Source organism: Prenolepis imparis, unplaced genomic scaffold (genome assembly GCF_030444845.1).
Source record: "Prenolepis imparis isolate NDT839.2.m4 unplaced genomic scaffold, iyPreImpa1.0 SCAF_6, whole genome shotgun sequence".
In the NCBI taxonomy this organism is placed as follows: Eukaryota; Metazoa; Arthropoda; class Insecta; order Hymenoptera; family Formicidae; genus Prenolepis; species Prenolepis imparis.
In genome coordinates, this window is record NW_028141164.1 from 18,957,934 (window position 1) to 18,971,944 (window position 14,011).

The 14,011-nt window shown below is 38.1% G+C and overlaps 1 protein-coding gene across 1 annotated transcript; it reads right to left on the bottom strand.

Annotated features, from left to right (window-relative positions):
* Positions 1-191: 191 nt before the first annotated feature.
* Positions 192-12,020, bottom strand: LOC145937911 (uncharacterized). The gene is made up of 6 exons (XM_083041266.1): positions 11,032-12,020; positions 9,595-10,960; positions 9,165-9,464; positions 8,349-9,080; positions 6,850-8,300; positions 192-438 (listed from the first exon to the last, which is right to left on the bottom strand). Exons 1-6 carry the CDS (start codon positions 12,018-12,020, stop codon positions 192-194), a joined length of 5,085 nt encoding a protein of 1,694 aa, XP_082897392.1.
* Positions 12,021-14,011: the final 1,991 nt, after the last annotated feature.

The window sequence follows — 14,011 nt, forward strand, 5'->3', positions numbered from 1 at the left end:
AATAATCTGCGCGCTTATTCTCTTCCGTCGCTTGCGGATTTATAAAGCTTCGAAATAAGTTCCGTTATTCGTTGTGTACCAAAAGAATACATAGTATATTCTTCTCTGTAATCGTTTATTTTTTTTGTCAAATATACGTCCATCTTTGTCGCGTTAAAGTTCTGAGTTTAGTTTTCTGCCCGTGTCCGCACTCACTCCTTTTGCTTTCGCACATAAAATAACTTACATTTCTTACGTTTCCTCTCTTGTTGTCCAATGGCTGTGACGGCGATGTCGCCGTCGTTTTCATCGCCGTCGCTGCCGTCCTCGGCGCCGTCGCTGCCGTCCTCGTCGTCATCGCTGCCATCCTCGTCGTCATCGCTACCGTCCTCGTCGTCATCGCCGTTGGCATCGTCGTCATTGTCGTCGTCGTTGTTGTTGCCGCTATCGTCGTCGCTGCTGCCATCGGCTTACTGCCCTCGCTTCGTGCTACAAAAATGCATTTTTTAAATATGTTTCTCTTATTTTTAATAGAATATAAGGGTATAAGAACATTCTCTTGATTAGGTTATGAGCACATGCGAGTTGAGACATAAAAATTAAGGTAACTGTAAGTACAGATTATGCTGCATAAATTATGATATCCCAGCAAACACGAGTATATAACTGTTATATTGTCATAATAAAACGAAATGTAACACGCAATATAACACGAATGTACAAGGTTATATACACGTTAGTAATAATTTCCTACTCATATATATTACAGCTATATAACATTAATGTAACACGTAAATAACATGTTATATAATTTTCTTAAAAATTATATAATACTTACATAACATGTATAAAAATTAGTTGTAATTTCCCATTTATACAAAATTGCAGTGATATAACATAAATATAGCGCGGTATAAGTTATAAAATTGTTATATACATGTTATAACATGCAAATATGAAGGTTAGGCGCATGTATGTATATGCGTATATGACAAAAGTACTTACAATTAGTTCAATGTAATTAAATATAAAAATAATAAAATTTAAATAATTTATTTTATAAAATTCTTTTATAATATTTTTAAAAAAATTGTTTTATAAAATTTTTATTTCAAATTAAAAATTTTATTTATATAAAAATAGTAAACTTTATAGCTTAACTTAAATATTATAATATTATGAGCGATTTTCTCTCATTCGGACATTTATTTGTTCGCTTTCTAAGTTTTCGATCAGTTCAATACCTGAATTCTCTATTGGGATATATCAGAAAAATTAAACTGACAAAAATTAATTATGACATCTTTTTAATCTTAATAGTCATTTTTTGTAAGCTTTATATAATTCTCATGACTGAAATTTAAATACGAGATAGCTAGATCATCGCGCGTCGCATAGCGGTAAATGAAAGAACTAATGATTACTGAATATTGTTATTTTTGGAATATTACTGTAACATTTCTCATAAAATATTACATATGTTATGTAATATTAAAGTAATGCTAATGTAGCATTTGTTATATAATGTGTAATATTTCAGTTATATTGCTGTTATAACCAGTAAATAACAAAGAAATATAACCGTTTTAAAACACAATTATATTGCAGTTACAAAAAAAATTATGTAACATAAATATTAATAATGTATAACTCATGTTATATTGCGTGTTACTTCTAGATTATATCATGGTGTAAGAATACCAGGTGTAACATTGCGCATAATGGCGGCTGAATACAGGAAAGGCCAATAAGAAATTTGCCCCAAAAATTGGCGCGGAATTCAAACATAATATTGATGAAATATATACCCAAACAACATATGTCTTAAAAATATCTTAAACACATCTTTACAACATTTTTTAGACATTTTTACGTGCTGTCTGTTGTATTACATATTATATTAAAATATTATATTAAGAATAAAAATTTTTAATTACTGTTAAAATTTTTATTAGTTTTATTAATATTTTTTATTAATTTTTATTAATTTTTTTATATTATTAAGAATTATAAAAATAAATATAGTACAAATACAATAAATGAAAATATAGAAAAGTATAATACTAAAAAGTGAAAGCTAATAAAAAATTATGATATAACTAAAAAATGAAAATAATAAGTAATAAATAATAATCTATGTCAATTAATAAGTGCTACTTCGCTCCTTTGACAAGCATTTATCCATGCCTGACGAATATTATCTTCATTTGGGAATCTAAAAAATGTTATTCCTTTTTTATCTGTACAATATGTACGACTCTTGCAATTTTGTATGCAGCACGAGGGCATTATGTCTGCAAAGAAAAACAAATATGTAATAAATCATGGGTTCCACTAACCTAACTTATAGCGGTGCCCATATTAGTTTTTAGAATTTGGGGCAAATTTCTGATTGATTCAAGAGTGGCCATTATTTTGAACGACTGCGTATCCTCGGGAATGTTACACCTGGTATTCTTACACCATGGATTATATAATAGTTATATTCTGTGTTTGCTGGGATGTATAATCTCTCGCTGTTCTCGTTATCATCCTCTTTCGTAGGTTATGAGCACGTGCTTGCGACGCAACAATTTACGTAAGTCTTTGGCGTCTCTAAGTTTTTGGCGTGTAATAAAAACGTGCTACAATCGAAAGTAACGATTGTAGTACATTTCTACGACATACGACAAATCTTGTGCGTTACTTACACTTACGATTTACGTAAACTGTAGCGTCGCAAGCATGTGCTCATAACCTAAGAAAGAGGATGATAACGAGAACAGCGAGAGATTATACATATCATTATAATTTATGCAGCGTAATCTGTACTTACAGTTACCTTAATTTTTATGTCTCAACTCGTTATTTTCAAATAATTTATATAAAATAATACTTACGTCGTGGCATCGTTGTATTACAAGTCCGACGTCCGACGTGACTCGACGATCGACGACAATGAACTGACGATGCCAGTGCCAGTAACGAAACGCTGGCAAAAGGCAACAGTGTTGTCACTTTCGAGACGCTGGTAACAGACACGCAGCGTTGCCAGTTTGGAGACGTTGGCAACAGGCAATTGCGTGTGGAATAACGCTGCTATCGAAAATTGTAGACCACACTTTTGCAATTTTTTTTTTTTTTTTTTTATGAAAATGTAAAATAATTTGGCAAATTGAATACCGAATTTATTTATGATTTTTTTAAAATGTACATATTTATGACTTCAAAAAATGTAATTATTTTCTATAGTACGATGACATAAAAGGTATAATTAAAACATTTTTAAAATTATATATATATATATATAATGTTTAAAATGTATTTTAATTTTACCATGTATGTCATCTTACTATAGAAAATAATTACATTTTTGAAAGTCATAAATATGTACATTTTTAAAAAATCATAAATAAATTCGATATTCAATTTGCCAAATTATTTTACATTTTCATAAAAAAAAATTGCAAAAGTGTGGTCTGCGCATATTAGCGCAGACACGTATACGGGCGGTACGAGGAACGTTTTTTATACACTTGCAGGCGGTGCAGGATGTACTTGGATTTGAACTCGAGTCTCGAGGTCTATGCGGTACATACGAAGCTGTCACTTAGTATATGTGACTACTAATTGTACCGAGATTTATTGTATAAATACTGTTATTTATGTTACATTTACACAACAATTCAGAAATATCGTTACTTTTTTTCTATAATCTTTCTTATTTACAGAAAATAAAATGTATGTATTTCTTTTTTTATCTATTTGCAAATAATTTTGATGATTTATTGTGATTAAAATGACACCAACACGACACATAAATCGAATAATTTTTAAACATTATGTAATTAAATTATTACTTTTTGTTTAACAATTTTGCGATGCATGTCGTGTTTTGTGTTATCTTATTGTTTTATCAATTATTTTGTATCAATTATTTTCATATAAATAAAGTATGAAATAAATTTATATATATTTACATTTTACCTGTCTGAAAATAATTGATAGATAATATTTGATATCACAAATGATAACATAAACACGACATGAATCGACCGCCCGTATAATTGGCAAATTGAATACCGAATTAATTTTGTAATAAGCTAATAAAATACTTATGTATATATATATTATATATATATATATATATATTTATACATCTTATTCATCTGCATATGAAGTTCACATCTTTTTATTTATATCGATATGTAGAAAAGGAAAATGGAATAATTTTGAACAACTTTATATCAAACTTATCTTGTTACCTTTATATGCTAGTGTTTATATGCATGTCTTCATCTAAAGCAACTTCATGTACAGTGTTTAGGATAACGATTCGCATGATTTTTGAAACGTTTTCAATAGTTAAAAAAAAGTTTTTACAGTGAAAATTAATCTGTTTTAGGCAAGGTATCACATGCAATAAAAAAATGGAAAAATAATATTTTTATAAAAAAATCAATGTCACCTTGATTCTTTTAAATAAAACTCATATTTTTTTATATAAAATGATTTCTCTGATAATATTCATAAGAAGTTATAAGGGTAGAATGACTAAAATAGTTTACGAGATATTGTACATTTTAATATTGCACAATTTTACATATTCTATGAAATGTTTTGTAAAATATTAATTTTCCCATGATCTTACCTCAATATATTTATGCACAAAATAATGAGAGGAATCAATTGATGTAAAAAAAATACGTAGTTATTTTAACAAAAAGTATGTAGCTATTAGTTACATATTACATATTTTTTCTTAAAAATAACTATGTTTAATTTACATCAATTTACAACTATAGACCTATAAGTAAGCAAAATATTATACCAAAAATATTTGAGAATTTGATTACTAATAAACTTGCTTTAATGATGAAGAATGTAATGATTGAGCAGCAGCATGGATTTATTGCTGGTCGTTCTGCGGTTACGAATTTATTGGTGTATTAGGATTTTATAAGCGCGACAATTGAGGATGGCTCCCAGGTGGATGCTATTTATACCGATTTTAAAAAAGCTTTTGATAGTGTTGACCATGTTATACTGCGTTGCAAATTGCGTGCCTGTGGCATTGGGGGTAACATATTAAAATGGTTAACTAGTTATTTAACTGATAGATTGCAGACCGTTAAGTTCAATAATTGTCTATCCAGAGTTATAAAAGTGTCATCAGGCGTACCACAAGGTTCTCATTTAGGCCCGTTACTATTTAATTTATTTATTAATGATATTGGAGAAATATTTTATCATAGTAAATTTTTGCTCTATGCTGATGATTTAAAGATTTTTTGTCGGGTGGATAACTCTGTGGATGCGGATCTTTTACAGCAAGATTTGCTTCGCCTTGACCATTGGAGCAATAGGAATAAATTACACTTTAATTTATCTAAATGTCATGTAGTTCGTTTTAATCATGAAAGATTAGTGTATAAGCACGACTATATGATAGGTGGGTTTACTCTATCAGTTGTTGATGACATACGAGATTTGGGTGTCACTTTTAGCGCGGATTTATCGTTTGGTAAACATATTCGAAATATCACGAGTTGGGCGTTTAAAAAACTTGGCTTTATAATGCGCTCTTTCAAGTATTTTAAAAATATTTTTACTTTAAGATTGTTGTATTGCACGCTTGTTAGGTCTCAGCTGGAATATGCTTCGATTGTATGGGATCCGTATCGGAAGAGTTGTTGCATTCTAATTGAAAGAGTTCAGCATCGATTTCTCCGCAGGATGAGTTTTCTTACGGACAGGCCAATGCATTTCTCCGATCATACATATGATGTAATTTTGAAGAAGCTTAATTTAAGCACATTAGAAGATAGAAGAGTTTTTTTAGATTTACTGTTTTTATATAAATTAATCAACGGCCATATCTGTTGTTCGGAATTATTGGCACGAGTAAATTTGCGTATCCCAGCTAGACCTCTTAGAATCAGTCCAATTTTTGGGGAAGAATTTCATCGTACCTCATTTGGTAAATTTAAACCGCTAAACAAACTTAGCATATTGGCGAATAAATTTTCAGATCGTGTCGATTTCTTTCACTGTCCGCTCTACTCATTCAAACGATCTCTATCGAAATGTTTTCACTGATTTATCACGTATTTTTTGTTTCTGATTTTTAATACTTATATTGCGTTGTCTCTTATTATAATTATTTGAATTATGTCTTTTACTGATGTTTGTTAAAGCGAAGCGAATATGAATACTCAAATATGAATACTCAATTAATACACAATGATCTGAGTTACACGAGTTTATTTCAGAACAGAAAATCTTATTAAACACAAGAGATTATCACAGACTTGAAAAATTAGCGAACAAAGGATTTCCCGATAAAGAAGCGCAGCTGATCGAGAGAGGTGTAAACGCACGAAAAGTCGGTCGAGTACTGTGTGGTATATAAGAATATATGTCAAGGTCTCGAAAAGTGTTTTCATTTCGAACAGCTGTTGAATAAGGCCGCGATGGGCGGCGAGGCGCGGGGAAAGACGCGAGATACAGAAAAAACGTAAACATGCTCGGCGATAATCCGAGCCGTTGCACGGCTTTCGCGAGAATCGTTTAAATAGATGAAATCGAGAATATTGAATAGAAATGACGAAAATGAAATATCTAATTAAATGAGTTAATTATTTTAACATTACCGCCCGCCTCAGGGGCTGGACGCCGCTGAAGTAATGAAACTATAATGAATAATAAGAAATGGATGAAAATGACTACAATATTGTACGTGATAATGAGTAATGAACAGAAGTTAAATGATTTAAGCAGTACGCAGTGAGATGGTAAACGACGCAACGTGAATTTAAACAGATTGGACAGTTTGACAGAAAGTGAAGACGCATTGAAAGTCGTGACGACAATTACACGCATAATTGTTACGAGTTGATCGGGAGCGGACACAATTTAACGATGGGTCTTTTGAACTCCGACGTGGCAGTACGGACGGATACAACCCGAATTAGGCCGTCTGTACCTGGATGTACAGCAGTGACTCGCGCTAACGGCCATTTCGACGGTGGGTATCGCTCATCGAGAATTAGTACCAGAGACCCGATTGCAATTGAATTGGCTGACTGCTGCCACTTGTTTCGAATTTGAAAGCGCTGCAGATACTCGGTTGACCAGCGATGCCAAAATCGTTCGAGCATGTGGCGGAGAAGTTGCCACCGTGAAAGGCGAGAGATCGGCGTTTCGGTTAGCGACGGTTCCGGAAGAACTATGAGAGATTCGCCAACGAGAAAATGCGCGGGAGTCAATGCGATGACGTCGGCGGGATCGTCCGAAAGCGCGCAAAGCGGTCGCGAATTCAAGACGGCTTCTATTTGAATGAGCAACATACTGAACTCTTCGTACGTGAGCACGGAGTCACCGATAACGCGTCGAAGGTGAAATTTAGTGGATTTTACCGCGGCCTCCCATTTACCACCGAAATGTGGAGCGAAGGGAGAATTGAATTTCCACGTGGTACCGTCGGCGGCTAGAAGATGAGAAAGGTGGGCGACTTCTCGAGAAGTGGAATTAAATAGACGGCGAAGTTCGGTATCGGCGCCGACGAGATTAGTGCCGCAATCGCTCGTGATCGAGCTGCATCGACCGCGTCTGCTGATGAATCGTCGGTACGCTGCGATGAATCCTTGCGTCGAGTAGTCCGTGGCGAGCTCTAGATAGACGGCTGATATGGCGAAGCAGATGAAGACGATGAGGTACCCCTTATAGGTGCGAAAAGCGCGTCCACGCCAGGTTTTAAGCATGAACGGACCGGCGTAATCCACCCCGGAGTTGAAGAAAGGGCGCGTTGGTGTCACGCGAGACGTCGGTAATGATCCCATCATTTGGCTGGCGGTGGCGGCGCGATGTCGAGTGCATCGAACGCACCGGCAGATGAAAGCGCTGACCGGGGCTCGACCACCGATGATCCAGTATTGCTGTCTCATCGTAGCTAAAACGACCTGAACTCCACCATGGAGAGTCCGTTGATGGATGTCTGAAATTACAAGGCGTGAGGAAGGAGAGCCGCGAGGCAAAATAGCTGGATGCTTGATTTCAGAATCGAGTAATGCGATTTTCAAGCGTCCGCCGACGCGAAGAATGCCTTCCGAGTCGATGAATGGCGACAGTTTGAGTAGAGGATGAGTGCGAGAAAGAGCAGTTGGTTGAGCGCAGATCTCCAGTTCTCGGCCAAGATAGGCCTTCTGCGTTTCCTTTAGCCAGAATGTCCGTGCGTTGAGGATCTCGTCGCTGGTCAGTCCTGTGGAGGCTGGTGTGGTGTCACCCTTGAAGAGGAGCGTGGCGCGCATGATCCAGGCCGTGATACGCAGCAGACGATTAAGCTGTGAAAATCAATTAAGTAAGTCCCAGTAAGGAGGTGGTGTTCTTACCATCGACACGTGGACAGGAGGTTGAGACCGCTCTTCGAGATCGATTGAAGAGTCAATTGGAGGAGCATCTGAAGGCCACCCAATTGAGGGACTTTGGAGCCAAGTTGGGCCGTGCCACCAGAGATGGTGATGACGGAGTTGACGTGGTGAGAGGCCTCGAGACAAGCAGTCAGCTGGATTGTCGACTCCAGCAACGTGATGCCACCGTGCGTCGGGAACTAGCTCCTGAATGGCGGCCACTCGATTGGAAACGAATTCTTTCCATTTGGATGGATGACCTCTGATCCATGCGAGGATGACACTCGAGTCGGTCCACAGATGTACAGGAACGTGCTGGTATTCGAGAATATCTTGAACTCGGGCAACCAAACGAGCTAGCAAGATGGCGGCTGAGAGTTCCAATCTGGGAATTGTCTGCCGTTTGACGGGAGCTACCTTACTCTTGGCTGCGAGGAGTGTGACCTTGGCGTCGGAGTAATTAGAGATTCGAATATATAGAACCGCTCCAAGTGCATCTTGCGAGGCGTCGGAGAATCCATGAAATTCGATGCCTCGTGCTGATGAAGATGTTCCTATCCAGCGTGGTATTGCGAGTTCGGAAACGTCCTTCAAATTATCGTCAAAGTTGATCCAGGCGTTGGCGAGATATGACGGTAATGGATCATCCCATCCGATATTCGATTGCCAGAGGCGTTGAATGAAGATTTTGCCGACTATGGTTACTGGAGCGAGCTATCCGAGAGGATCAAATAATTGAGCTACACGAGACAAGGCAGATCGTTTGGTGAGAGTGAGTGAGGACGTAGTCTGACTCACGTGAAATTTGAAGGCGTCGTTCGCAGGATGCCAAGCGATGCCGAGAGTGCGAGCTTCGGTTGGAAGTTCTCGAGAGGTTGGGGTTTCAGAGGTCATGGAGAGGCTAGTCAGGATGGACTCTTCATTTGACGCCCATTTTTGTAAGTGAAAGCCGCCCGCCGTGAGAAGTCGTATTAACTGATCCGCTTTCTTTTGAGCCTCTGGTAGAGAATCAGCACCAGAGAGGACGTCGTCCACGTAAGTTTCCCTCCGTAGTATCGCGGCTGCTTGCGGATAGTTGTGCTCTTCGTCGGAGGCGAGCTGTTGAAGAACACGAAGAGCGAGGTACGGAGCACACGTGAGGCCATACGTCACAGTGCAAAGCTCAAATTCCTGAGGGGCTCCGACGGTACCCCAGAGAATTCGTTGATAATGGCGGTCCTCGCATCACAATCTGCCGATACATTTTCTCAATGTCGGCAGCGAATACGAAGTGGTGAGTTCGCCAGCGTAAGAGAACTGCGTCGAGATCTTGCTGCAGTTTCGGTCCCGAATGTAGACAGTCGTTGAATGAAACGCCGGTAGTAGTGCGCGACGAGCCATTGAATACCACTCGTAACTTCGTCGTGGTACTGGATTCATGAAGAACACCGTGATGCGGAAGGTAGACTGCCGTGAGATGATCTGAAGAATCGGCAGTACGTTGCATATGTTTTAACTCCTCATATTCAGTCATGAACTTGACGTAGAGGTCGCCGAACGATGAATCTCGTTGTAGTCGTTGACGGACTCGCTCGAGCGATCGAAGAGCTGATGACTTTGACTTTCCTAGTGGTTGATGATTAGACCGGAATGGCAGACGAACGACGTACCTTCCTGAAGGATTTCGAGAGTGTGTTTCGCGGAAGTGCGTCTCGCATTCAAGTTCATCAGGAAGAAGATGACTGGATGATGAAGAGTTGACTTCTTCTTGGAGCCAGAATTTCTGCAGCTCATCGTGCAGATTAGTGACCTTGGTGAATCGGACGGTGTATGAGACTGGACGAGAAGTGGAGGTTACCGAACTGGTAGGTCCGGAAACGATCCAACCGAAGACTGTCTCTTGAGCAACTGGAGCGTTTGGAGGTCCTTGAAGAACAGAGCCGCGCAGGAGAGAGCCATAAACGTCTGCGCCTAGAATTAGATCAATGCCGCGTGGCACCGCGAATTCTGGATCGGCTAATGATAGATCAGCGAGATGCGTCCAAGAAGTCACTACAGCTTGATCAGGAACTTGCCCAGTGACTCGAGGCAGGACGAAAGCAGAGACGTTGATTTCGACCGCTGGATCAATGCGCGATCGAAGGAGTAATGAGACAATGTCGCGAGTGGAGCCGACGTGCTGTTCGCCAACAGTGAGGATAGGTAGTGACGCGCGACCACGAGGAAATCGAAGTAGTTGCACCAATGACTCTCGAATCAACGATACTTCTGATCCTTGGTCAAGTAGTGCTCTGACCTTGAAATGCTCACCATGGTCAGTGACTAGCGTCATGCAGGCAGTTGCCAGCAATACGTGAGGACGCTCGAATGGTACAGCGGCGTGATGAGACCGAATAACAGGCGCTGTAGAAGATCCAGATGGTACTGCGCTAGATGTTGCTGAAGTACTTGAGGAAGTCGCTGCGACTGGAGCTGACGCGACGTCGCGATGGAGAAGCGTGTGGTGCTGTCCCTTGCAGTGCCTGCATCTCTTCAAGGTGCGACATTCACTTAGCCGGTGTGTTCCGAGGCAGTTGAAACACAGATGCTTCTGGTTGACAAATTCTTGGCGTTCACTAAGCGATTTAGCAGCGAATTCTGAGCATGAAGAGATGTAGTGTGCTGCGCTGCAGAACGAGCACTTCACTTCGTGTTGCCGACGACAGCAGCATGCGCACGAGCGGCGGGTTTGCTTTTCGGAGGCACTTTCGAGGCAGCGTTGGTGGATTTTGAAGAGCGAGATTGCACGGTCTCTAATGCCCGAATGCGACCTTCGAGGAAGGTTTCAAGATCCTTGAAGGTGGCGAGGTCGGTGGACGTTCCCTGTTCGAGCTCCCAAGCCTCCAATGTTTGCGAGTCGAGACGCCGAGCGACGAGATAGACGATGAGGATATCCCAATGGTCGGTAGGCGCACCGAGAGATTGTAAAGCGCCGAGAGATTCCTTGACTGTCGATAATAGCACTTTGAGGTCCGAACAAGACTTTTGCGTAAGCTGCTTCAAATCGAAGATGCGATCGAGATAGGTAGTGACGAGGATGCGGCGATTCTCATACCGAGATGTGAGCGCTTCCCACGCGTGCGAGAAGTTTTCTTCTGTCACCAGAATATTGGCGATATACCGAGCAGCTTCGCCGGTGGTTTGCGACTTCAAATAATGTAATTTTTCGACGCTCGGTATGTCGCGATTCGATCCGACCATAGAATGGAATAGGTCGCGAAATGAAGGCCACTCATGGTAATCGCCAGAGAATTTTGGCAAGTTGATTTTTGGCAGCGCGCGACATGATCCTGACGCACTCTTCCCGTGAAAAGATTCGTTTCCTTCGTCACGTTTCGGAAGGAGCGGTTCGCGGTCATGCATCAGACTGGCTTTTCCGTCGTGGAACGCTTCTTCACACGTAGAGTAAAGATCGTCAGTGATATATGCATGCTTACGCATTTCTTCAGTAAGACTGCTGATGATCTTGTCGTGATTTAGTTGGAATGTCTCCCAATTAGACTCGAGAGATTGAAGACGAGCATCAATAGCGAATCGATTGAATTTCTCGGGCCCCAGTTTTTTGGCGTTCACGTAAGCGCGGGAAATCAAGCCGAAGAGATGTTGCTTTTCGACGACTGCTCCGAATGTTGTCATCTTGAGTGTGAAAAAGGTCACGAGCACTTGTTGTTGAAATTAAATTGTTAACGGTCACTTAGAACAATGTATTATAATATGTTTCACAATGCGAATGCAATGTGATCGAGATAGCACTTCACGATGATGCGGCAATATAGAACACTGACACTCACAGAGATAGAGAAAATGTCTTGCTAACGCGAGATACACGAGAGAATACTGCCGAGTGTTCCAGAATGTTCGCGAAATCGAAGTAGAAAATCCGGCTCGAAGGACCAAAATAAATGTTAAAGCGAAGCGAATGTGAATACTCAATTAAGCGACACAATGATCTGAGTTACACGAGTTTATTTCAGAACAGAAAATCTTATTAAACACAAGAGATTATCACAGACTTGAAAAATTAGCGAACAAAGGATTTCGTGATAAAGAAGCGCAGCTGATCGAGAGAGGTGTAAACGCACGAAAAGTCGGTCGAGTACTGTGTGGTATATAAGAATATATGTCAAGGTCTCGAAAAGTGTTTTCATTTCGAACAGCTGTTGAATAAGGCCGCGATGGGCGGCGAGGCGCGGGGAAAGACGCGAGATACAGAAAAAACGTAAACATGCTCGGCGATAATCCGAGCCGTTGCACGGCTTTTGCGAGAATCGTTTAAATAGATGAAATCGAGAATATTGAATAGAAATGACGAAAATGAAATATCTAATTAAATGAGTTAATTATTTTAACAATGTTAATACATAAAATTTTCAATTTTGTTTGTTTATATTAGAGGGATGAGTCCCGTTAAATAAATAAATAAATAAATAAATAAATTTGATTCTTCTCATTATTTTGTGCATAAAAGTATTGAAATAAGATTATGAGAAAATGAGTATTTTACGAGATATTAATAGTTTACGTAAGATTATGTCTATTTTAAACTAAAATATATCTCGAAAACTATACACTTTATCACTATTCTACTTTTATATGTTTTTATGCAGAATATTGTAAGAAATTTTTTTATATAAAAAAATATGGTTTATTTATTTAAAAATTTAAAACAGTGGTTTTTATAAAAAATTTTTTTAAGTTTTCTTATTGCATTTGATAGCTTGTAAAGTAGATTAATTTTTAATATATACTTTTTTATAAACTGTCGGAATTGTCTCAAAATTTTGTGGTCCGTTACGCTGAATATATTGTATATATTACACACATATATATATTTATATATATATATACATATTATTTAACGTAGTAAGCGGAATCGTGCGCGCGCAATGACATATACAGGGTGTCCCAGAACTGGCGAAGAAGCTTTTAATGACAGATTCTTCATGAAATTCTAAGTTGAAAAGTTCTTTACAAAAATGTGATCCAATGAATAGAATTTGAATGGTGAGGCATTGAAGTTGACGAATGGGAGCGCATGAAATTCGCACGGTCAGGAGCGTAACGGCCAAGCTCGGCACGGGTACAACTTATAACTCGTGTATCGCGCCGATGCGTGTTTATCGTTACTCTATAATATTCTGTTATTAATAATATGAATTAATTATTCTCATTAATAATAATATTTATCTTTATCAATTAATAATTTTGTGTACTTGACCTACTGGTTGAATATCCTTAAACTATGGGATATGCGAGATATTGATTAGACTAACTTAACAAATGACAAATTTAAAATAAATTAATAAATAACAAATTAATCATAATTTTATCAATTAATTAATTAATTACTCAAATAACTGAAATTAATAAATAATGAGTAAATAATAAATATTGAAAAATAGAAAAAAATAAATAAATACTTAATGAATAATTGTAATTCTTTTCTGATTAATCAAAAGACATTAAACTTGATATTTTATCAAAATATGTATTTGAAATTTTTTATATTCTTCTCTGAAACTTTATTTCAATATTACACTATTATTTAATTATTCATTAACTATTTATTTATTTTTTTCTATTTTTCAATATTTATTATTTACTCATTATTTATTAATTTCAGTTAT